Source organism: Prionailurus bengalensis, chromosome E2, assembly GCF_016509475.1.
Source record: "Prionailurus bengalensis isolate Pbe53 chromosome E2, Fcat_Pben_1.1_paternal_pri, whole genome shotgun sequence".
Classification (NCBI taxonomy): Eukaryota; Metazoa; Chordata; class Mammalia; order Carnivora; family Felidae; genus Prionailurus; species Prionailurus bengalensis.
In genome coordinates, this window is record NC_057352.1 from 34,879,511 (window position 1) to 34,904,781 (window position 25,271).

At 57.4% G+C, this 25,271-nt stretch overlaps 1 protein-coding gene across 2 annotated transcripts; it reads right to left on the reverse strand.

Annotated features, from left to right (window-relative positions):
• Positions 1 to 23,988, reverse strand: CCDC102A (coiled-coil domain containing 102A). 2 transcript variants are annotated; one of them, XM_043599291.1, is made up of 10 exons: positions 23,705 to 23,988; positions 19,114 to 19,298; positions 14,678 to 15,417; positions 12,300 to 12,526; positions 9,281 to 9,389; positions 6,693 to 6,809; positions 6,124 to 6,333; positions 5,573 to 5,743; positions 4,444 to 4,547; positions 1 to 2,237 (listed from the first exon to the last, which is right to left on the reverse strand). In XM_043599291.1, the coding sequence occupies exons 3-10, from the start codon at positions 15,260 to 15,262 to the stop codon at positions 2,108 to 2,110; spliced, it is 1,653 nt and encodes a 550-aa protein (XP_043455226.1). In that variant the 5' UTR covers positions 15,263 to 15,417; positions 19,114 to 19,298; positions 23,705 to 23,988; the 3' UTR covers positions 1 to 2,107. The 2 variants fall into 2 exon arrangements, with proteins under 2 accessions (XP_043455226.1, XP_043455225.1); XM_043599290.1 differs by lacking the exon at positions 19,114 to 19,298 and having other exon boundaries at positions 23,705 to 23,820.
• Positions 23,989 to 25,271: the final 1,283 nt, after the last annotated feature.

The following is a 25,271-nucleotide window of genomic DNA, read 5'->3' on the forward strand; positions in this document are numbered from 1 at the left end:
AAGCTTCCCATTGCTCATATTAGCAATGCTTTAATACAGTTTTCAAAGTATCACGTGAGCCAAAGCTGCTGCCGCCACTACCGCGAACACAGGACGAACAGACTGCGAGCAGGGAGGCAGCACATTCCAGGCCTGGAGAATCTTCCAGTTCCGCGTCTGCCCCTCCCGAGACTTTGATCTTCCCTTGGAGGCTGATGGGGGAGGCCAGACCCTCTCCTCACTGCCGTTCTCGGGAGCGGCCCTGCCCGCAGAGGGGCTGGAATGGGGTCCCTGCTCAACACTCTCTCCAGGGGTGCCAGGGAGTCTGGGGAAGCCGGCCTTACCGGCAGGTCTGCCCAGGGCCTGGGGAGGCGGCTCTCAGGGCTGCTGTCAGTGACAGCCTGGCTCCTGGGGGTCAAAGGGCAGGCAGCATTTCAGCCCCTTCTGGGACTGACTTCCTGTTTGGGAGAGAAAACAGAAAGGCCCCAACAGGAAATGGGTCTTCTTCCCTTCTCCCCACAGCGCTTTTTCCGCTGGCTCTGGCCTGTGGGGAAAGACCCATGGTGGAGGGAGGGGGGCTCCCCATGGCTGGGTCTCACCCACTCCTTCCTTTGCCCTTGGAGCCCAGGAGGGAACCTGAGGCCTCTCAGCCATGATAGCAAATCCCACCTCACCAGCACTGCTAGGTCACTGATCACCAGCTGGGCTCCTGACACCCCTTAGGGCCCAGCACTGGGGCCTTGGGGGCCCCCTCAGACTGGGCCACAAGAGAGAAAGCACGGGGTGCAGCTCCCCACCACAGCCACAGAGTCTCTTTCCCAATTGAAGCGAACAACTCTTTGGTGCCAGGCCCCTGCTCAGAGCCACAACTGCTCCTTGCATACCCCCTGAGCACAGGGAACTCACCCCTTCTGCCTGCTAAAACACAATGTTGACGGAGCCTCTTTCTGCAGAAAGCAGGCCTGCTGCTGAGAATTCATCCAAGGGCAGGTGTCTCAATGCCACCTAGACTTGCAGATTCAAAAATGTATGCTAGTGTGTTTTGAGTAAGTTTCTACCAGATTTAACGTAAATCTGCTGGTTATAGAGGGTTTAGACATTAAGTATCAAAAATAACATGGAAACTACCTGCAATTTCATTACCTAGAGCAGGGCTGGGGTAAAGATACAAGGATTTATTATTTATTGTGTTTACACCTACCTCTGGTCACCTGAACTTCATCCCATGCGGCAGAACCCAGCGGGCAAATCCCTCCTCTCTGGCGCATACCTTCACGTATTTCAATAAGGACTAACCTTTACTGAGCTCCAGATGAACTCATCTTATTCTCACGATAGCTGTATGAGATGTCTAATTTACAGATGGAGAAACCGAGGCTCAGAGAGGTCAGGTACTTCCCCATGGCTGCATAGCCAGGAAGGGGCAGAGGCAGAGATCTGAATCCATCCGGAGCAGAATGGAAGTCTCTTCTTCTCAGATTAGACACACACTGTACCTCTTCCTCCCCCTCATGGGAGCCGGATTCCCGACCATTTAGCAGCTCAGATGTTCATTCATTCATTCTTTTGCGTATTCAGTCATTCGTTACGTAGCTTGACATTCCTGAGCTCGGGCTAGGTGTCAGGTGCAGGCTGGTGCTGTCCCCTACACCAGCTGCCCACATCTGCCACACTCTCAGGACTCTGCCCTGAGAACCCAAACTCGGTTTATTACAAAAGGCTGAGTTTATCACATTGTACTATAAACAGCTCCACCTGACCCCCAAGCTTCAGAGAGGCAGCCTGGGTCGAGGCCCCAACAGCCCCCCTCGCCATCCCCCTCGCCCCTGCATGAAGGTCCTGGGTGGATGGGGGTGTGGAGACCGGGCCCGGGAGCGGTCCTGTTTTTATAACATCAGATGGGTCCAAGGACCCCACGCACATACATAAAATATACATGTATAAAACACAGGCGATGGCTTCCCTTCCAAGAGGTGTTGCTAGGGTGGGACGGTCGACCCCCACCCTGGGAGAGGAGGAAGTCAGCCGTGGCGGGGAACACGGGTGGCTGCACCAGTCCGAGCGGCCAGTCCGCCTAGGCACCCAGGGGCCTGTGGCCACGGGCCAGTCCTGTCCGGCCCTGGGAGCTCTAGGCCACCTGGATCTGCAGGTCCTCATCCTCATCCAGGTCGCTGGCTCCGTCCCCGGCTTCCTCAGTGCCGAAGCGAGCGCTTCGGATCTTCCCGAAGAGGGGGGCGTTCTGCTGCTGCCTTCGGAGCCTGTGGGGCCGGGTGACAGGACGGTCAGGGGAGTCTGTCAGCTGCAAGCGGCCAAGCCTTCCCTAGCACTTCCCTGCTGCCAGGCCCCAGGCTGGGCCTTTTTCATCCATCACCTCATCACCCATCATCCTCCCAGAAACCACGGAGGTGAGGGAGATGCTACTTCACCCCCGTTTGGCAGACAAGGAAACTGAGGCACAGAGCAGCCAAGTAATCTGCCTAGTCCCCCGGACAGTAGTGAGTGAGGCTGGGCTCCACGGTGGGCTGGGGCTAGAGAGGTAAAGTAGCCGCTTAGGGTCATACTGCTGGGATTTGAACCCACGTCAGGCTCCAAAGATCACAGGCAGAGAGTTTGTTTGGGGCTGGGGGTCTGAGTCCCGTACCCCCCCCAGGGACAGTGAGAAAGTGCTCCGCCCTCGCTCTTCCCCACATTCAAATTCCTAAAGCCAAATTTACAAGGGCTGGTGGAGGAAATGACCATCCCCCAGCAAGTGGCCGCCTTGGCTGCATCTTACTGGAAGGCATGAATTATTAACACGGCAGGGAGGGGCCCCGGCGGGGGCCTCCATTACTGGGCCATGATTTAGTGAGCTGTCCCCGGAACATTAAAGCACAAAAAGTTGGAAAATAAAACGAGGCAGCGGTCCTGGGCAGCCCTGCCCTCCCCGTTGGAAGCACTTGAGAGGCTGGGTAGAGCCCGCCTGTCCATTTGGGGAGTTTATGGCTCCCAAAGAATGTGGCCAACACTGCGGGAAAGCCCGGGGCTAGGCGGCCTCTGAGGGGTGTGTGCTGTGGGGGTAGAGTGGCCAGTGCCGGCCATGCCTGGACTGGTGCCTGGGCCCCTGCACAACACTTTATGGGTCTCGTCCCAGGCAGACGGGGAAACTGAGGCCAGGTTGGCCACGCCACATGGCTTCAGGTCTGGCTTCATAGCCTGAATTCCCAGCCACGAAAACTCCACACACGGCAGCACATGGCACGTGCTCAGTGAATCAGGGCACAGGTGGCCAGGGGGCAGTTTGGCCAGAACACTGGTCCACTGTGTGGCCGTGAAGACACGTACCTTCTTAGGCCTGAGTTTCCTCGTCTGCCAGCTCCCTAGAACAAAATATCTTCTACTTCCCTTCTCTCATAGGAGCATGATTCTTGCGGCACAACATGGGTCCCAAATATAAGTACCCCCCAACAGCCCCCAGGGGCTCCCCGGGGGCAGAGGCAATAACAGCAGTAGCAGCACTTACTATGTGCCAGGTACTTTTATAAGCCCATTTAACTCACAATAACCACGAGGTAAGAACTGTATCATCCCCATTTTACAGAGGAGGAAACTGACACAGAGAGTTTAAGCAAGTGACCCAAGCAAGACCACGTTGACCACTGACATAGCTACTAAGTGCAGATTCCCACCACCCGGGCAGCCTGGCTGCAGAGCACGTATCTCTCTGTTCTGTGAAATAATAGGATGCCACGAAGGGCCTGGCTAGGGCCTGGCACAGGAAGTTGGTCAGTGTAGTGGTCATGATGCCCTTGGCTGGCGGGGCACCTACGAAGTAGGCAGGGGCTTAGGCTCGGCTCTCTGTTACCTTATGGCCCCGGGGAGAGTGCACAGAGTCCAGGGATGGGGCGGTCAGGGAAGGGATGAAGAGTACTAGCTGGGTGCCCCAGAGACCCCGAGGTCATCCTTCACTAACGCGGTCGCGTCCTGTCCAGAGCTGATGGGTTGGGTCTACCATCAGGGCCGGGGCTCCTCCATGCTTCCCTGCCTTCCGATTCCTCAGCTCCCAGCTGGCCTGTGGTCACCCCAGCCCGGGGACCTTGGGGGCTGCTTGTTCTTCCTGGCCATGACTCTCCAGACCCTTTGGCCCTGCCCGCTGCCCCACCTAGGACCCGACCTCTTTGGCCGCCCTTCCTTCCCTCTCACCACCCGCCCACCTGCCTGCCAGCAGTTCACAGGAGATGATTCCAGGGCTCCCAGCTGGTCTCACTTCCTGCACTCCCCTTCCCTGGTTTCCTGGCCCTGGCCCTTCCTGCCTGGAGGGGACAGGATTCTGGCCCCAGGGGTCTTGGATCTCTTCCTTCACTGCCTTCCCCTCTAGCAGGAGTTTGGGGCTCCAACCCTGACCGGGAGGAAGTCTCTCTGCCCTGTTTCTGTGCCCCAGCTGGGAATCCTCTCCCCGCTGGCCCTCCTGCTGCACGCCGGGCTCACCTGGACTGCAGATGTTCCAGCTGCACTTGTAGGTTCTCGCTCTGCTCCGTCTGCTCGTCCAGCGACCGCTGCAGCTTCCGTGCCTGGTTGTGGGCCTCGTCCAGCTGGTGGGTGAGCAGGGAAAGAGCGTGAGGGTCACCTTGGGCCAGCCACTCCTGCCATTCCTCTGCCTTCCCCAAGAGCAATCCCCGTCTGTCCATCGAGGCCAAAACCAAGGCCCACCTCCTCCAAGGAAGCATCCCTTTGCTCCTCTCCGTATCTGCTGCGCCCCTGCCTTCCAAGTCTACACGTCTTCCAACACCCCAAGCTACTGATGCAGCTATCAACCCACCTGCCCGTCTCTCCCTGTGGGTCTGTTTATCTGACCATTCAGCCGTGGAATAGCATCTGTCCATGGAGATACCTCCCTACCTGCCCACTCACCACTGCTTATTCTCCCCGGCCACCCATCCGCCCCGTCTATCTGCTTCCACTCTCCCAGACCCACCTATTATCCCATCTTTCCATCCTTCTGTCCTTCTTTCTCTCTGTCCATTCATCCTTCTACCCACCGATCCAATCAGTTATCTGGCCATCTTTGCACTGTCATTTGTCTTTCCACACATCTGTACACTCATCTGTCATTTATCCGCCCATCCACTCACCTACCCATCCACCCATCCATCTATCCCAACACCTACCCATCTACCCACCCATCCACTCACCTTTCATACATCTATCGTTACATCCTCTCCATCCCTCCCTCTTCCCTCCTCCCCCTCCCTTCCCCATCCACCTGTCCATCTGTTCTCTCATACTTCTGTTCATCCATCCACGGAGTTACTCTCTCGTCTTTCCATTTACACATCTATGTGGTACCTGTGCCTCCTACACATCCACCCACTCATCCATCCATTAATCTATTCGACTACTCATCTCTTCGCCCGTTTTTCTTCCCACGCTGCTACACACGCATCTATTTATCATCCGTTGGACGCCCACATCCCGCTCTACCCTGGGCACCTCTCGAGAGTCAGGCTCATGCCGGGCACCGGGGGCCCGGCGCAGAGTGACACAGGAGGGCCCTGCCGCCCCACTCCTACCCCGGCTGAGGTCTGAGGCCGCCCTCCGGGCTCCCGCGGGTGCTCACCTCGTCCTCGGCCTGGGCCAGCTCCTTCTTGAGCTCCTCCACCCGCAGCCGCAGCTTCTTCACCTCTGCCTCGTGCTGTTCCACCCGCCGGTTGGCGTGTGCCAGCTCTGCCACCTTCTCCTGGAACTGTTTCTTCAGCTTGCCGTGCACGTGCTTCAGGTCTGCCAGCTCCTGCGGGGCAGGGGAGATGGGGGAGGACTCGGCGTCAGAGGGCACCGGCCTGTTCGCCGCCGTGCCTCCAGCGCCCACAACAAGGCTGCACCCAGCGGGTGCCCGATGGACATCTGGAGGATTAAGAGGCTTAAGCGACACAACGAACAAAGAGCACTGGCGCGGGGCCGGGCTCCCAGTAAAGTGCTCGGTAAGCCTCGCCCCCGGTGGGCACCCAGGAGGAGCAGCTTCTAGGGCGACTGCCACCCCTGTCCTTAGTCGTTACTTCAGGGGTCCCCGGCCCCCAGTGGGCTGGAGCTGGACACCCAGCAGGCGCTCTGCCCTGGCTGCACGGGGCCCCAGGGGTGCCCCAGCCCCGGCCGTACCACCCGCTACCCCACCTTGTTCTTCTCGAAAAGCGCAGCCTGGCTGGCCCGCAGGTCACAGTCCAGCGCGCTGGCTGTCTGCCTCCGCCGCCGGGCCAGCGCCTCCTCCAGGTCCCCGACCTGCGCCCGCAGCTTCTTGTTTTCCCGTTCCAGGCCCAGCTTCTCGGTCTCCAGCCTCTCACGGCGACCCCACTCGGCTGCGTTCTCCGCCTGCAGCCGCTCCATCTGCAACAGGGCAGGACGGGGTCAGGGTTCCGGGGGACAAGGGACAGCAGGGTCTGGGCTGGATGCTCCCCCTCCCCATCTCCTCCTGTAGCCAATTTTGGCTCCAGGAAGCAGATCCGGCTGCAGCAGCTATAATTAACCTGGGCTGATTTCACGGTGTGCAGGATGTGAGGGAGCTTCTGGTCTCTGTGTGGGAGAGAGGCCCGTCACCCCCTGCAGGCTGGAGCCCGGGGTGTGGCTGGTCCCCCCCTCAGCGCACAGGCCTGCTTCTTGCCCTCTTCTGAGCGGTCGGCTGATGGAGACAATGCCCCTGGCTCCCCCCAGTCCCAAGCTCTCCCGGCTCCCAGCCGCGGCCTCACCTCACCCCTCAGCTCGGCCATCTTCCTGTCCATGCTGGACCGCGCACCCAGCTCGTCCTCCAGGTCTTCGGACATGCGACCCAGCTCGTCCTGGTGGGCCTCCTTCAGGATGCTGAGCTGCAGGATACAGCACAGCCTGGTTATGTGAGAACCACCTGGGTGCATCTGGAACCAGCTCTGGGGGATGGGCTCTGGTGCAGGAACGCTCTGCAAAGAGTCTGAGGTGGGGCCCACGTGGGCCACAGAGTATCCAGAACAGAGCCTGAATCCCACCACTTGTGCCATTTCTGGCATCTCACGCTTCCGACCTCATTACCCGCTAGCCTCCCAGTGTCTACTTGTGGCCCCTGTCACCCCACTTTCCACAAGAGTAGCCTAGAAGGAGCTCTTTAAAAAGACAAATCCAATCATACCTCCATCTTTGGGTTGCTTAGGATAAGGACCCACCTCCTTTCTATGGTCTCATGAAGCCCTGCGTGGTTGGACCCTCGTCCATCTCTCCTCAGCCTCATCTCCCACCTCTCTCCCCTTAGTTCACTGTGCTCTAGGCTCTAGTCCTCAAACACACCAGGCTCCTGTCTACCGCTGGGCCTTTGCACATACGGCTCTCTCTACCTGGTGCACTCTTTCCAAAGTATTTTACAGGACTGACTTTACTCATTCTCAGGCTTTGGCCCAAATGCCCCCTCCTCAAGGAGGCCCCTCTCCTCCTCCCTAACTACAAGGGGTGCCTCCTTTACTCTCTGTCCCACTCCCCACTGGAATGTGAGCTCGGGAGGACAGAGAGCTTGCCTGTCTGCCCACCTTTGTATCCCCGATGGTCTCGGCCCTGGGTAGCCCTGTGCTGGCTGAATGCACACAATAGACCCGAACAGGGTCTGCGTATGGGTGCGGGGCTGGCCACGTCAGGATCGTCTGGGGTGATTCTGGCAGAGTTGCACATTCCCTGTTGCACAGCAGGAAAACCAACAAACTACCACTCTGTGCAATGACACGGATGAGCCTCAAATACATAATAGTGAGGGCAAGAAGCCAGTTACAAAAGAGAATCTTTATAATTATCTGCTAAACTGCACATTCATGTTTTATTCACTTTTCTGCAAATGATTCCAGTTCATAATTTGAAAAGATTAAAAAGGCAGATTCCTGGACCCATCCCCCAAAGATGCTGCTTCAGGAGAGTGAGGGTTTTAGGATATTTCCCAAGAGATTCTACCAGGGGACCAGCCTTAGTCGCCTCCAGGGCAGTTTCAGGCTCTGAGGTCTGGATCTTTGTACCTTCTGGAAATGCAGCTGATCCACAGGCTTTCTCTGGGTGGCTGCGCCCCCTGGTGGCTATAGGGGCCTGCACAGGAGGCAGTAGCGGCCCCCCAGGGGGATCTCTGCCTACCCCGAATCCCCCTGCTACCGTGGTGGAATCCCCTCTCTGCCAGCTGGAGTCTCAGTTTCGTCATTTCTAAAATGGGGACATCAGGGTCCAGCCTCCTCGACCGCCCCGAGGCATCAGTGAGAGCACACACTAGGTGCCCAATGAATGCTACATCCAGACGCCTCCCCTTCAGCACAGTCTACAAAGCCCAGTGAGGTTTGGCTCCCCTGTAACCTCCTCTCTCACTACCCTCCAGCCACACTGGCCTGTTTCCTGCACACACTAGGCTTATTCTGGCCGCAGGACCTTTCCATTTGCTGTGCCTTCTGCCAGGAACTCTGCTCCCATATGGTCTCAAGGATGGCTTCTAATTCCTTTAGGTCTTGCCTCAAACATCACCTTCCTAGAGAGGCAGGCCTGCCTGCCTGCCTTCCTTCCTTCCTTTTCTTCCTTCCTTTCTTTAAGATTTTGTGAACTTTATTTTTTTTTATACTTTATTTCTTTATTTTGAGAGAGAGAGAGCAGGGAGGGGCAAAAAGAGAGACATAGAGAATCTCAAGCAGGCTTTATGCTGACAGCGCGGAGTCCGACCCGGGGCTCGACCTCACAAACTGTGAGATCGTGACCTGAGCCGAAATCAAGAGTTGGACACTTAACTGACTGAACCACCTAGGTACTCCAAGAGAGGCTATTCTTTTTTTCTTTTTCTTTTTTTCTTTAAATGTTTATTTTTGAGAGAGAGAGACAGACAGACAGAGTGTGAGCAGGGGAGGGGCAGAGAGAGAGAAGGAGACCCAGAATCTGAGGCAGTCTCCAAGCTCTGCACTGTCACCACAGAGCCCGATGCGGGGCTTGAACTCATAAGCTGTGAGATCATAACCTGAGCCGGAGTTGGACGCTTAACCGACTGGGCCACCCAGGCACCCCTAGAGAGGACAGTCGTGACCCACCACCCCATCTCTCTCATTCTGAGTGCTTCAGAGCTTATGAATGTATCTGCCCGGTTACTGTTGGTATCCCCCGGGCCCCACCCCGTGGCCTCCACAAGGTGAGCTTCTGAAGGCAGGGACATCGCCTGCCCCGGCACCCAGAACAGCGTATGGCACACAGCCAGTGCTTGGCGAGGAAATGACTGAACTCCCTGTCTCCTGCTCCCACTGCTGAAATTCAGCAGCGCGGTGCTGCGTCTCCTAGGAAGACCGTCAGCTCCAGGACTTACTTGCTTGAGCATCTCCTGCTTGGTCTTGTTCAGCTCCTCATACTTGATCTTCCACTGGCTGAGCTCCCCTTCCAGCTTCTCAATGTTCCTGCTCAGTGCCAGTTTATCCCTGGAGAGAGGAGGAGGAGGAGAGGCAGACATGGGGGTGAGCTCACTGAGGCCCTCTGCTGAAAGCCCTCACCGGTGGTCTGCACCGGAGGAGTAGTCCGTGTCCAAAGTCCTTGCCTTGGCATTCAAGGCCCTGGCACCCCACACTGTGGCAGGCACCCTGCTTTTGCACTCCTTTTGGAGGGGTACCCCCAACCCCACGCACAACCACGGGTGCCCGGCTTACGACGTGGGGAGGTGACCGAGACTCCAGGGCAGCGGCCATCCTGGGCAGGTGTCTCAGGCTCAACTGCCAAATATGACATCTGTTCCTGTTTTATGTACTGGGGTTCCCCGTAAGGCTTGGTTTGCACACAGGGTTCTGGAGTTGGAAAAGCTGGAAAATACTGTCCAGTGGGTCTTAGATGGAGGGGGCACTTCTTGTCATCATCCCTGGGTGGGTCCCCTGTGATCCCCACTCTGCACTCTGCTCTACGCATGCATGAGATGCTGTGAGTAAAGAGCACAAGGCCTGGCCCTGGCGGACAGTAGGTGCTCAACGAAGAGCTGTGCTTATCATCACTCTTCAGCATGCTGTGCCTCACGACTGCCCCCCACCCCCCCGCCACTCTCAGGAAGCCTGACATGTCATACGTCTAACATGCGCTTCTCAGAGGAGACAATGCCACCTTCTAGGAGGTATGTCTGATAATCACGCATGATCGGGTCATTTAGTGGGCAGGGACAAGGCGTGCCTACGTCCTGCAGTCAACGCCCAGGACATCTTGTGCACCCAGGAACTGTCCCGCATCCCTGTAATGCGTGCATGTCCTATTGGACATCCCTGGGTGTGAAAAGGATCCGAGCCTTGAACCTCAGGCTGATTCCCATATAAACAGAAAGTATCTTTGGTATAACGTGGTGTTCCCCAGGAACAGAATCGCTGTGTAAATTGAGGGAACGTCGCGCTCTGCTTTGTTCAGAACTCTACCAAAGGCTGTTCATCTCTCAGGAAATCTGGTCACCAAAGAGACAGCACTTGTGTATTTGAGTTATTAACCCCACACACCTGCACCTGCCGTTTTTGTAGCCACCCTGGGAGGTGACTTTACCTGAGTGAACACACATAAGGCTGCAGGACAGTGGCTGGCTCGGAGTATTTGCTGGTATGGTTATCATCGCTATCATTCTTTATAAAGTTACCAGATGCTGACTACATTTGACCCTGAACACCATAGATTTCAACCGCACGGATCGACTTACATGCACACTTTTCAATAAATATAGTACAATACTGTAAGTATATTTTCCTTTTCTTTTTTTAAAATGTTTATTTTGAGAGAGAGAGAGAGCGAGAGAGAGAGAGAGAGAGAGCGTGCGCATGTGCCCAAGCAGGGGAGGGGCAGAGACAGAGGGAGAAAGAGAATCCCAAGCAGGCCCCGCACTGGCAGCCCAGAGGCTGACGTGGGGCTTGAACTCATGAACCGTGAAATCATGGCAGGAGCCGAAATCAAGAGTCAGAGGCTTAACCAACTGAGCCAGCCAGGCACCCCTTCCTTTCATATTCTTAATGTTTTCTTTTCTCCAGCTTACTTTAGTATAAGAATACAGCATATGATACGAATAACATACAAAATATGTGTTAATCAACTATTCACATTATCAGTAAGGCTTCTGGTCAACAGTAGGCTATTAGTTAAGTTTTTGGGGAGTCCAATTCTGGGGAGTCAGATTTTCAACTGCACGGGGGGTGGTCAGTGCCCCTAACCCCCACATTGTTCAAGGGTCGACTGCATTTCACTATTTCTTCTAGGGGAGCTGGGCCTGAGCATTTCCATGTCACGATACATATATTTTATGACAGGCTCCCCTCATTTCTGCTTTAAATTTCAGTTAATGAAACAGGTTGAGTTTTGTCTGTTTTGCTTAAACAGAAATTTACGGTCTCACAGTTCTGGAGGCTAGAAGTCCAAGGTCAAGGTGTCAGGAGGACTGGTTCTGTCTGAGGCCCACGAGAGGGAATCTGTGCCCTCGCTTCTGGGAGTTTGTGGGCCACCATTGGGGTTCTGTGATTATAGAAGCCCCGCACTGACCTCTGTCTTCACACTATCTATGCATTTAATTTCTGGACAGAAAAGGGGGTGTTACAAAATATTCTTTGCAATCAGGCCTGTGCCCTGATCAAGGTCACCGGGAACCTCCCTGTTCTAAATCCACGGGTCAGAGCTTAGTCCTCTCCTTACTTGATCAATTCAACTGTTCACTGCCTCCTCTGTGAAACAGGTGCTCCTGGCTTCCCTGTCCCTTCCAGGACTCCCTTCTCCTGTCTCGTCTCCTGCTTGGCTCTTCCTCTGATCTCTAAACTAGGTTGGCTCCAGGGCTCCGTCTCTGACCTCCCTTCACCCGGCTCGTGGCTTTACCAGTATCACCTACTCACTGCTGACTCTTGAGTTCTTACCTCCAGCCCAGATCCACCTCACGAACTCCAGACTCCTCATGTCCCCAGCTGTCTCCCTGTCATCTCAGACTCAACCAGTCCAAACCTGAATTCCCATCGGCAACCCCTCAACCTCCCTGACTGTCCATGGCACCCTCTCCCTGCCAGGAGAAAAGCTCCGTGAGGCCAGGGGTGGGGAGGTTTGGTCGTATTTAGAGCGGTATCCTCACTGCCGAGCACGGGTTTGCCAGAGTAAATGCACGATACATATTATTTAACTAATGAATTATTAAAATAAGTCAATAAACCAAACCTTGCACTGGGTCCTCCGGTAGAGCACGCCGCTCTAAAGTTCCAAGACTCAGCCCTAAGTAGTGCCATTCACCTGCAACGAGCCTCACATTCCACAACACTGACTTTCATTCTGTGATTCTGAGGGTGCCCTGGTGTGGCCGGGTCCACCCCCCGGGGCCCTGCTTCCCTCCCAGGACTCACTCTCGCTCCTTGAGTAGCACCTTCTGGGATTCATCTAGCCGCAGCCGCAGGGCGGTCAACTTGGATGCACCCTCTTCGATGGTGGCTGTGTCTTCCCAGGGCAGCCGGTTGCGCTCCTGGCGGCCTGAGCTGCCCCGTGGGCCCCCGGCCCCCACGCTGCGTGCCTCCCAGCAGCCCTCGGGCTCCTCTGGTCTGCTCTTCAGCAGGCTCTCCACTAGCTCCAGTTCCTGTGGGGACCAAGGCGGAGGATGGACCAGTGGCAGCTGAGCCCCGCTCTTGGCCAACCTCCTGGCCTTTCCCAGGCCCGGGGTCTGGGATCAGCTTGTAGGTAACCTTGGGCGAATCACACAGCCCTTCTGGGCCCCAATTTCCTCTTCCGTAGCCTGCCTCTCCATCCCTGGAGAAGGAGAGACACCCCCTCTTCTGGGCCTCCCCCTTCACTTCCTGGAACTGTGCATTGAGTCAGCCACCAAAGTTCTCTGTATCCGAGAAGATTTTGCAGGAGATGGTGAGCTCCCTGCTATTGGAAGTATGCAAGTATATGGTGGGACACTGGTGTGAATGGAAGCAGAAGCAGGGACACTTATAATGGATAAGAGCTAGCTTCTCTCAAAGGGAATTCCGGCTCGAAGATCCCATTCTTCAGGTGCCAACACTAAGGCACCAGGAGATACGTGACATGGTAAAAGAGGCACAGGCAGGCAGTCCCTGTGAGCAGAACCGGCTCCCAGACAGGAAGCACTGAGGGATTATTAACTCAGTGCCAAGCCCTCTTCCTCTCCTCCAGCCTCCCCCTACCCCTTGGCCCCTTCAGCCTGCCCCTGCTACACCCACGGCCTGTCTCTGACCACGAACCTGAGACATCCATGGACTCTTTTCCAGCCTGGCTTCCCTTGTGACCTTCCTAGATGAGTCTAGGCCAACTCCTTCCCGGTCTGGTGCTCCGTTTCCCTATCTGGACTGGGACAGTGGCCCTGGGAACTACCTGGGGAGAGAGACTCTACTCCTAATGTATCTCAGACTGTCTGGGTGGGGGCCTTGGACACCACCTGGTCCAAAGTCCTGTTTCACAAACAGGGAAACAGGGAGGGAAGAGGCTTTTTCTGAGTCTCAGACCCAGACCCTGATCACCACCAGCAGCCCCTTGGCTAGGCTGGAGGAAAAAACCTCAGACTGTAATCCCAAGGTTCCTGCCACTGCACTGCCACCTCCAGGGCTGTGACTGGCAACCACAACAAGGACAGGTCAGGAATAGCACCTGAGGCTGGCTGACAGGAGCTGTCATTATCTGCCCCAAAGAAGAGCAATGAATGCCACCTCCGAACACCAGGCAGGCCTGGGGGGGGGGGGGGGGGGCGGGGCTTCAGCCACCAGGAGGCAGCAGTGCCCACTCCAGCCTGCAGGGATGGAAGGGGAGGGAAAGGGGCAGCCAAGAATCTGAGCTGGAAGAGCTGACCTGTCTGGGGATGGAGCTGAGAGGAATGTGAGTCTGGACTCTGCTCCTAGAAGGTCTGCTGGGTCAGGGGATGCTGCCCTCCACACCCACCATTAATGCTCCAGCCAGACTGATTATTACAGTGGGTCCTGGAGTTCACCTGGTTCAACTACCCAACGCCCCAGTCACCAGCTGGCAGACATTGGTACTTAATCTCTCTATGCCTCAGTGTCCTCATCCACAAAGCAAACACCTCTTGGGATTGTGCGAATTAACTAGATATGGCACACGCAGAGTTTAGTGCTCTGTGTAGGTGCCCACTGAATGACGGGACCTGTTATTCTCAGCCTCTGGGCTTTTGCATGCCTAGGATGTCTGCCTGCACGTTTCACAGCTAATTCCTCCACATCCGTTTAGTCTCAGCTGAAATGGGACCTCTTCCAGGAAAGCTGTGAAGCCCCCTTCCCAAAGCCTGGTTCAGGGACCTTCTCTGTGCCCCTGTTGCCCTGACAATCCCCCATCCCCTCAGCTTTGATGACACGTGTTATAGATGTTCACCCCTACCCGCCCCCCATTCAAGCTGAAAGAATGAATGAATTCAGCTGCGATGCTAATGGACGCCTACTAGGCAACTGTTTGGATCATACTCCTGCCCCAAAGGATCGATTTCATGGTTCTGTTGACTGCTCAGATGTGGGAGTGGAGGGACCACCAGGTCCCAGGCCTCGCCACCCTGGCGATCTCCCTCTCCCTCGAAGAATGGCCTCTTGAGGCCCTGGGGAGCAGAGGCCGACCCAAGGGAGTGAAACCTCCCAGTGGACCAAGCCCTTCCTTATCCCCCTTTCGGAGTCTCGCAGCGCTCCCTTCCGGACCCCGGTGTCAAGGCCCTGCCCAGGAGCCCACCTCGTCCCCAGCCCCACAGCCCCACCCGCGCGCCGCGCACCTGGCTGCCCTGGGGCACTTCCGACCCGACGTCGCGCACCGGCTCCTGCTCCCGCTCGGGCTCCGGCCCGTCCGGCGTCCTGTCAGCGTTCCCCCGGGCGCCGCGCAGCCGCGCAAGCTCGCGGCCCCGAGCCTCGCACTCGCCCTGCGCCTCCTGGCGCTCGCGCCGCGCGCCCGCCAGCTCCTTGGTGAGCGCGTCCAGGCGCTGGCGCAGCTGGCGCACCTCCTCGCGCGCGCGGTTGCGCTCGGCGCGCACCTTGCTCCACTTCTCGCGCCAGTTGGCGGTGCAGTCGGACCACCAGCGCATCGTCTTCTCCATCTGCGCCGCCCGCGCGCGCGCCTCCTCCAACTCCCGCAGCCGCAGCTCCTCGCGGCTCTCCCAGTCCCCGTCGGCCAGCAGCGCGGGCGCGGGCGGCAGCGACAGAGCGGGCGGCGGCCCCGGCGAGGGCGTGCCGCTGGGCGGCGTGGGCGGCAGCGAGTCGGACGGCCCCATGCGCTCCGGCGAGGGGCTGCCCAGGATGGTCAGGAGGCTGCCCTTGGACAGCTGCGGGGACTCGGCCAGCCGGGGGCTGGGCCCGTGGCTCATGGTGCGGCCGCGCGGGCGGGCCCTGCGTCCCAACTCCGGCCGGACTCAGGGGCGGCACGGGGGACGCCCGGCGGAGGCGATACGACTGTGCATGATGGCCACTGCTCCCCACCGCTCTCCTGGCCACTGGGTGGGGGGGCGCTTCTTCCTTGGACCTGTGGGAGAACACAACCGTTATTAGGTCTTGGCCACCACCTGTCCATACCCATAAGCTCAGACATGGGAAGGGCAAAACCGGCAGCGGGAACCGCATGAGCAAAGGCAGGAGGGGGGAAACGGTCTGCTTCAGGAAAGTCCCAGTGAGGCTGCAGTGGTGAGCAAGGGCCTGTAACCGCTTCCGCACTGGCCTCCAGACACCACCCTATGGTCCCTTCACCCTGCAGCCGAGGCAGCTTATCTGAAACCTTGATCTGCTCTCCCTGACCTTCAAGTCCAATCTCACAAGGTGAATGGCTGGTACTACTTCCCCATCTCCACCCCAAATGCAGCATGCATGCTTGCTGAAGGAGTCCCCTCCCTGCCTCTTGCTGCGCTGGGCTAACTCTCATCTGTAAGATTTATCTGAGATATCATCTCCTCCTAGAAGTCCTCCCGGACCGCCTCAGGCCAGGTGGCCAGCCCCATCTGTGTCTCCATCATTAGTCTAACCAACCTCACCTACCATTGATCTGTATCCCTGTCTGCTCCCCATCCTGTGAGTTTGCTGAGGGCAGAGGCTGGCTCTCGGCCACTGTTTTAGTCCCAGCATATGATGACAATGGCAATGACATTTGTGGAGGGCTGACTACAGGCCGGGTACCATGCCTAGGGTCTCATTTATTCCTCTCAATAGACTCCAGGGAGATGACTGCCATTTACCTAAGGGGAAAGGGAGGCTCAACTCAAGGTGGGTTAAAGCCTCGGATTTGATCGCAGATACTGTGTCTGGGGGCCCAAATGCAAACACTGGTGAGGGTTTGGTGAATGCAACACGTGTTCTGGCGGTATGATGGAAATAAGCCCGTATGCAGTGTGGGGGTGTGGCGTGGGGAGGGATCGGTCCCACTGCTGGACTCTGCTATTTGTGGGCCCCATCACTTTAAAAGAAGCGAGATGTGGGCCCCTGGGTGGCTTGGTCGGTTAAGCATCTAACTCTTAATTTTATCTCAGGTCATGCTCTCAGGGTTTGTGGGTTCCAGTCCTGCAGCTGGGCTCCACACTGATAGTGTGGAGTCAGCTTGAGATTCTCTCTCTCCCTATCTCTCTCTCTCCCAACCCCCTCTTTCTTAAAATAAATAAAAGAAAAGTGAGACGCATGCCCTCTCTCTGTCCCCAGCCTGTCCCCCTCTCCCTCCATTGTGGCCTTGTGTTGAACCGCCAGCAGCAGCCTCTCTTGGGACATCATGCTCTTCCTTCCCCATTCAGCAGAGCGTGTCCCACAAATCCTCACCCAAGGCCCTGCCCCGATAGCCATCCCTTCCTTTCCAGTGCACTTCTGGCGGGACTCAGCCCCACAACCAAGTGCCTCAACACCAGCTGCTCCCAACACTGCCTGGCCAGCCCTCTCTGTCCCCTCTTCATCCTCCTCCCACCTCTAACCCCCACTCTCAGCAGGTGATCTAATGTCATAGTTGCAGTGAAAAGGGAAGCCATCAGATTGGCACTCCCTCCAGGTCCTGTTCCAAGGCCCATGGCCCCCTTCTCTCTGGCCCTAAGAGGATGGAAGGGCTGTCCCTCTTTGGGTCAAAGTTCCCCTCCCCGGTTTCTCCCATCTCTGCCAATGATACCCTCTCTAGGGGACCTCACCCCTGCTGGAGTCTCTCCTGGCACGATCCCCGCCCCCCCTTTCCCCTCTTCTCTCTCCTCCCTGTCAAGGCCCGTCCATCCTTTCAGTCTCTTTGCCCTCTCTCATCAGGCCAGGCCAGGCTGGTTTCCGGCCACACTGCCCTACCTACCTACTGGGCAAGCCTCAGCCCTCGCCGCTGCACCCTCTCTAGTGTGGGCACCGTCAGCCTCTCCTGCTTTCCTGCGTCACCCTCATCCAGGACGCCGTGCCCTCCAGGTCTTCCTCCTACCCTCCAACTGCTTCCCGCCAGCCTTCCCGGGACAACCTGGGTGCATCTGTTGAGTGGCGGCATCATCCAGTCCTGGGGCTCCTTGTCTCTCACCACCCGGCCTGAGCCACCCCACCATGTCGTCACCAGCCCTGAATCTCTCTCTCTAGCCCAGGTGCCCCACCGGAACCTCCCACGCCTCTACCAGGATGTTCCTCAGATAACTCAGACTCAGCCTGGCTGAACTGGAACTCACCTTCTCCATTCCCTCCACAACCAGCTCGTCCTTCTGGATGCCCCCTCTGGGAGAAGAGCACTTCCTCACTCCTTCATGCTGTGGGGTACATTCTGGAATCTTGCTTTCTCCCCACGCCCCTCATCCCGTCACCTCCAACTCCTGTCGGTCTGTCTGCCACATGTCACAAGGATCTATCCACCTTCTTCCTACTCTGTCACTAACCTGTCAAGGCCACCACCATCATTTCCCACCTGGGTGAGCCCAGCCACTGCCTTTCTGCTTTCCCCCTGGAACCACCTTTGCCTTCTTCAAATCCATTCTTTTTTTTTTTCTTTTTTTTAAATGTTTCTTTATTTTTGAGAAAGAGACAGAGTGTGAGTCTGTGGGAGAAGCAGGGTGGGAGGAGTGGGAGAAGCAGAGAGAGAGGGAGACACAGAATCGGAAGCAGGCTCCAGGCCCCGAGCTGTCAGCACAGAGCCCAACACGGGGCTCAAACTCATGGACCGTGAGATCATGACCTGAGCCGGTTGGACACTCAACCGACTGAGCCACCCACGTGCCACTCTTCAAATCCATTCTGAACAGTGGCAGCCAGAGTGAGTTTTAATTTAATTGTTTTTAAAGTTTATTTATTTTGGGGGAGGGGGAGGGGACAGAGGATCCGAAGCAGGCTCTGCGCTGACAGCAGAGAACCTGACACAGGGCTTAAACTCACAGGCGGTGAGATCATGACCTAAGCTGAAGTTGGACACTTAACCGCCTGAGCCACCCAGGTGCCCCCCGAGTGAGTTTTTAAAAATGCAAACCTGGGGGCACCTGAGTGGCTCAGTCAGTTGAGCATCTGACTCTTTTTTTTTTTTTTTTTAAATTTTTTTTCAACGTTTATTTATTTTTGGGACAGAAAGAGACAGAGCATGAATGGGGGAGGGGCAGAGAGAGAGGGAGACACAGAATCGGAAACAGGCTCCAGGCTCTGAGCCATCAGCCCAGAGCCTGACGCGGGGCTCGAACTCCCGGACCGCGAGATCGTGACCTGGCTGAAGTCGGACGCTTAACCGACTGCGCCACCCAGGCGCCCCGAGCATCTGACTCTTGACGTCAGCTCAGGTTGTGATCTCGAGGTTCACGAGGTCAAGCCCCGACCCAAGCACAGAGCCTGCTGGGGAGTCTCTCTCTCCCGCTCTCTCTCTGCCCCTCCCCTGCTCGGGCGCTCTGTCTCTTAAAATAAACAAACATTTTTAAAGAACACCAACCTTTGGCCATGCTTTGTTGTTGGCAATAGCGGTGACCCCCCTCTAGCGTCAAGTCCGAGCTCGCTCCCTCTAGGAGTCCCAATCACAAAAATCCTTCAATCCCACCACTTGTTCAAGGTCCGCACCACCCGCCTCCCACCCCCCCGCCCCCCAGCCCTGCTCCCCTCGCTCAGCTCACGTTCCACGGCCCTGCTCTCGCCCTGGCAAACTCCCTCAGCGCCCCAGCCCCTCTCCTGTTCTTTTCTCCCCAGGCAGTGCCAACCTAGGTCACCTCCACTGCTCTGCCTGTCTTGCCTCCACCTGTGCAGCCAGACACGCGGGTTTTACCGTCAGGTGGAGCAGTTTACGTTCGTGACCGCTCGCGTGTCAGTGCTGCCCGGCGATCCTCCTGTATTTCTCTCATCCGTTGGCTGTTTGTTAATTGTCTGTCCACCGTCACCAGGCATCGGTTCTAACCTCTGTCACCAACCTCGTGTAAGCCACTGCCCCTTTTTGGGCCTCCATTTCTCCACCTGTAGGATGCGGGTGGCGTGGGAGTGAGGGAGACCAGTGCTTCCTGATCAAGGGATTTTTCAGATTCACCTAGATACTTGCTTAAAATGCTATTCCTGGGCCTTACCTCCCCCACGCCCTGCCAGAGCCTCATGGTCAGTAGGTGTGGGGCTGGGGATCTGCATTTTTATAGTCCAGGTTGGGGACATTTGAGTACATGGTGATGCCTCGTCACCACCCCTAGTTTCACATAGACACACGTGTACGTCTCGATGCCAATAACAGCTACACAAAGTCACACACCCAGACACAGCCATACGGACCTAGCTTCCAGTTCCCCATACACCACCACCTCCCTGGCAGGCTGCGTGCCCTCCGACAGGCTCTCTGTGTGTGCAGTGAGGTGGCTGGCCTAGATACCACGTGCATTCGCAGACATCTTCGCACACCCGGACACATCTGCAGACACGCATGCAATCCCACACACTTAAACGCAGACACAGAGCGACACGGGAAGGCACGTATCCTCAGGGATGGACCCCTATGCACGCACCACGGTACGGATGCACGGAGATGCTCCCCTGTAGATACAGAGTCACGGAGGCACCCGAAGACGCGCACGTGAAAACACACCGATGGGTACACACGGACACGTGCCGATACTCACCCCTAAGACAGATGCACACGCACACAAACACACACTCCTCCTCTCTGCCTTTCCCTGGCCCAGCTCCACCAGAAGAAGCTCTTGGAAAAGAGAAACAATGTGCGGGCCTGAGGGGGAGGGGAGGAGGCAGGAAATCCCAGTGCCAGCCCTGTGCTGGTTCTGGGGTGTGGGGGGGAGGTCCGCCAGGATCCGGCTGCTGGGCCCTTCTGGCAGCCCCTAAACTGAGAGGGTGGCAGGGAGGGGGCCACTGCCATATCCTCTTGGCCTCTGGGAGCTTCCAGGCCTGGCATGGGGCTCAGCAGTGAGGGGGCGGGGGTGGGCTCTTTCCAGGAATCTCAAGCCTGTCGCTCAGGGGCAGGGCAGGCGCCACCCAGGCCCCTAATGGCTTCCAGGCGCCCACACTAAAGGCAGGGGTGGGCTCCAGACGGAGCTCCCGTTGCCCTTCCCGGCAGCCTGGCTCAGTCTCTCCTGGGGGCTGGGGGAGGAGGAAGGGGAGCAGCGGGGAAAGAGGGGCTCTGAACAGCCCTCCTGCAAGCCCAGAGTTCCCTGGGGGCCGTGTGTACATACGTGTGGAAAGGGGTGGGGGCCCCAAGGTTGGCTTTCTGGAGAAGCCCACCCCCCGGCACACCAGGAACCCTGCACCCCACGTAGATTCCGCGGCAGCCAGACCCTGCCTAGCAACACCTCCCCTCACCCTCACTCCCATCCCACTCACACAACACAGCCCCGGGGACATACACACAGAGCCCTAGTAACGGACGCTCACCACACTCACCCAGAGTCGTGCAACACAGAGGCTCAGGTCACAGTTACAGAGACAGACTGCTGCCGCCCTGCCCTTCCTGCCCCTTCTCCACCAGGCTCAGTGCCTTCTTCCCATAGGGTGTGTGGTTTGTATGTGTGTGTGTGTGGCCTCCTGCTTCCCCTAGGGTGTCACTACCCCCCAAAGAGCAGGTCGGGGAGGGACCAGCCACCACAGGCCCCAGAGAGCCTTCCTCACCCCACCCTCCCCTCTCCTGCCTCCCACCAGCCAGACGGGTCTATTCCTGCTCTAATCCTCAGGGTTTCTGCTCAGGCTGTTCCCCCCCCGCCGCTCGGAACGCTGCCCCTCAGTCTCCGAAACCCCCACCCATCCCTCAAGCTCAGTTCTGCCACCTCCAGGAAATGCCTCGATCTCCTCAGCTCCAGCTCCTCCTCCCCAGAGAGCACAGCCCTACAAACCATCGCAGCCACATTTGGCCAGCTGCCTTCTCTTCTTGCAGCGCAGGCTTCCCGGGCCCAGACGGGACGCTTGTGCCACCCACAGCTTCTAGGACAGGCCTTGAATACAGGATTTGCTTCAAGTTGGCTGGCGGGTGGAGAGCAGAAGGCTTAACTGTGACCTCGCATCCCCCTTAGTGGGACTCAGAACTCCCGAACCCCAGCCCCACAGCCGTCCTCACTGCTGCAGGAAGCTGTGGGCTCACTCTAGGACAGAAACTGGAATCTTTTGATCCAATACTTGGCTCAGGCGAGGCCCTCATCTACTCTGTCCACAGAAAGTGACCAGTGGTTCCTGCTGCTTGTGTTACTGTCTAGAAGTTCTCTCCCTCCTTCTTTCTCCATCAGCAAACTCCTACACATCCTTCAAGACCCACCTTTACTTTCCCCTCCTCTGGAAAGCCTTCTCTGATCTCATATAGAGCACGTGAGTGTTTCCAAAGCACTGGCACACCACCCTGTTCTTAGGCAATGGTCATAAGGAAATCTTGATCTCTCTGGCTGTCAGCACAGGGCCCAGCATACAGCAGATGACACATACATACTTTCTAGGTTGATGGATAGAAGATCAACAGTTAGGGATCCCCATATAAAGAGGGAGAGTTGAACTGTCCTAAGGATAAAGAGTCATTCTGTAGCCAGACTCCAAGACAGGCAGGTGTGTGAGCCTGTCTGTGGCCAAGGTCAAAGTCAGAGGTCATTTCATGGCCAGGTTAGGGATTGGGCCTCTTACTTAAGCTTAAGTGGCCCACAGGAGGACAACTTTGTGTTTTGTCTTTAGCATGTTTAGATGACTCTCACTATCCAGCTAGAGAAGGGAGCAATGCTGAAGGCTGGATGGGGGCCAGCTGAGGGGACTGGGGGTTACGCAGCGGCCCAGCTCTTCCCTCAAGCTAAGAACCCCACTGTGTCCTTCCAGAACCTTTCAGGTGGCGCTCTGGAGCTGCCCATGGCCACAGGCCTGGCTGTGGGCAGGGAGCAGAGCCCAGCAGGAAACCGCAGAGGACAGCCTGATTGGATAAGTGCAGGGTCCAAGGCTGGTCAGCCCACAAACTGCGGGCACCTGTCCCTCGGACCTGCTGCCTGGGCTCCAGCCACTGGATGGCCAGGAGAGGAGGGAGGGAAGGAGGGAGGTAAGCAGGGCCTGCCACTTAGACCTGAGCCGCTGGGGAGCAGACTATCCCAGGCACCCCCATCTCAGACCGAGGAGCCACAAAGATGTCCTACATCACTGATTAGAACTCCTTTCTTTACAATGGACCAACTTAGGTCCAGAGGAGCAGCGACTTGCCCACGTCCACCCAGAGGACCAGCAGCAAAGTGGGGGCGGGATGTGTGTGTGTGGGGGGGCTGGACTGCTGGGATTGGATCCTTCCCCTCCTGGGCTAAGTCTGCCTAAGGGGCATGATGCCCCTGGGAACACTTATAAGAGGGGGTCCTCAGGCATCGGGCCAAGTGGCCAAGCATAGCTGGTATGGGAGAGAGTTAGAGCCTTTCACGGGGGCCGGCCGGCCTCTCGGCGACTCCTTGAACTATTCGCTTTTGTAGAGCAGACATCCCACCAGTCAGGGCTGTGTCACTGGTAGGCTGTGTGATATCTGCAACTCTCTGTCTTGTCTGGGCCGGTTTCCTTGTCTGTACGATGGGGAGAGGCACTAACAAGATTCCTAAAAGCTCTGTCCAACAAAGTGGGCAGACCTTGTGCCACCTGAACCGACCAGAGCCAACCCAACCCCCACACAGGTCTGTACAACCCTCACTTAAGACACAGAAACAGGAGCCCAGGGCGGAGAGTGGGTTTGCCAGCTATCATCAATTGGCACTATTAGAACGGTGGGGTAACTGAGGACCACTCCATTCTCCTCGCACTGAGCCATCGCTCTAACTGCCCCAACTCCCTCCAGAAATGCGCTTTCTGCCCGCCCATGGCCAGAAGTCGCGTCGACCCTCACTTCCTCGCCCCTTCCCCAGCAGCCCCGGTCCGGCAAAGACGCCCCGCTCCCTCTAGCGGCTGGCGGAGGGCAGAGGGGGCTCCCGGCCCCAGGCGGCGCGGTCCCGCCCACCCCGCCGCGCGGCCCCCATTGGCGGCCGCCGCGGGCTTGGGGCGGTGGCGCCGCGCTCCGATTGGCCCTTGAACCCGTCCATCCCGCACTCGCCATGGTGACCACGTTGGGTCCCCCGGGAGAGTTCCAAATTCCGCCCCCGCCCGCCGCCCCCCTCCCGTCCGGTCCCGGCCCGCGGCATTCCGAAGGCGGCCCTGCCCTCCCCCCCACTCCCGGCAACCCCTCTACACCCGAGGCCTGGGACCCCGGGAAGTTGGGGAGCCCCGGGAGAGGGCTAGGAAGTTCTCGGAGTTTGGGGGTTGCTGCGGACGCTGTGCCCCTCTCCTCCAGCACGCCCCCCAACTTAACCCCTTCCCTCCCGCGGAAGGTTCGCGGCCTGGAGGGAGTTCCCGGGACGCAGTGGCTAGCTGCCCCCAGCGCTGCCGCCCCCGCTCACCTCAGCCGGGGACCCGCGGGCTCCGGACGTCCGACCCGCCGCGGCTGGGCGGAGCGGGCACGGGGCTTGCCGCGGCCTCCGCCGGGAGGGCCGAGGGAGGGCCGCCGAGTCTCCTCCTCCCTCCCGGAGGGAGGGGAGGGAGAGGAGACGGCGGGGCGGGGGCGGTGGGCCCCGGCAAGCTGCAGCCCCAATGTGACCCGGGCCCACCGAGTTGCCGGGGTGGGGGCACCAGCCTGATTTGGAGGCGAGGGGCACGGGGCGGCGGGCTCTGCTAGAGAGGGAGCGGGACCCGGACGGAGGCCCCACCTCCGCTTGGGGCGGAGGGTGGGGGGGGGTACGAAAGGCAGGGTCTGGGGGCCCCCGCGAGGTTCGGCTTTCCCGCCTCAGGCTTCCAGAGCGCCAACGACGCACTAGGCGCCCTGCAGCCGAAGTGGGCACCGCCTGTGCCGGGACAGCACGTGGGGCGCGCTTATCAAATGTTCACTTTTGTTACCTGCATTCTTCCTAGTGCCAGCTCTGCCACCGAGTGGCCGTGGAGCAGCAAGTCTCTGCCCTTCACAGGGCCTCAGTTTCCCCTTTGTACCACAAAGGGATTCACCAGAGTAACCTCACGCATGTTGAGAAGCGTGGTGCGGCACTTGGCCCGCGGTGGGGGCGGGGGGAGATTTTCTCCGAGGTGCTGGGGTACGCCCAGCCTGGGACAGGAGCAGGCAATTACGGTAAGGCGCGCTCTTTTGTGCGCCCAGTGGCTGTGGGACTTCCTCCGCCCTTGGGAGTAAGGTGGTTGTGGTTTGCCTGCGAGATGGGGGATGGGTGCCAGGAGGGCTTCTCATCATATCCTGTATCTGGAGGGCGACTGTGGTGAATCCTCTTTCTTTCTTTTTTTTTTTTTTTAAAGTAGGCTCTAGGCCACCTGTGAGGTTTGAACTCATGACCCTGACATCGAGTTGCATAGTCCGCTGACTGAGCCAGCCAGAAAAGCCCCTGCCATGAATCCTTCTGAAAAGATCACCAACACTTCACGGAGAGAGTAGAGGCAACAAGACCACATTGGGACTCTACCTTGAAAAGGAAACGAAAAATGATGAAGAAAGACTAGCTTTAACTCACTAACACTATTTAGATTATGATTGCAACCATGCAGACATTAGAATGAAGAGTTGATCCTTTACTGGAACAGGGTCATTTTTGCAAATATATTTGAGAGTTTCACGTGCAAATGTTGCTCTGAATCCTTTGGTAGTCTAACAATTCTCTCTGGAAGGACGCGATCATTTCTCTTTAGCGATGTTCTCTTCCTCTGTGGACAGCTATGCCTTCATTTGTCCCATGTCACTTTAACCAACTTCATGAAGCCCTGCGCTTTTTGCAACATTTGCAGTTTTGCTTGTCAGTTCATTTGCTTCTTACTTGCGTGGTTAAATGCTGATGTCTGATGGAGACAGATTTGGGGAGAGGATGTGGTGTTGGAGAGAGATCTAGTCTGTAAATGTTGCGAGGCTGGCCTTTGCTTTGCTTTGTACCTGGGCCTGTGAGAGTCAGTTACTAAGTACTCAGAGGACAGAGA

Excerpts from the sequence above, each read along its gene's own strand:
- CCDC102A (XM_043599291.1), bottom strand. The coding sequence starts at position 15,262 with ATGAGCCACGGGCCCAGCCCCCGGCTGGCCGAGTCCCCGCAGCTGTCC. Across the intron at positions 4,548-5,572 it reads TGGCCCAGGCCGAGGACGAG|CTGGACGAGGCCCACAACCA; the intron begins GTGAGCACCCGC and ends CTCACCCACCAG. Across the intron at positions 2,238-4,443 it reads CTGGAACATCTGCAGTCCAG|GCTCCGAAGGCAGCAGCAGA; the intron begins GTGAGCCCGGCG and ends CCGGCCCCACAG.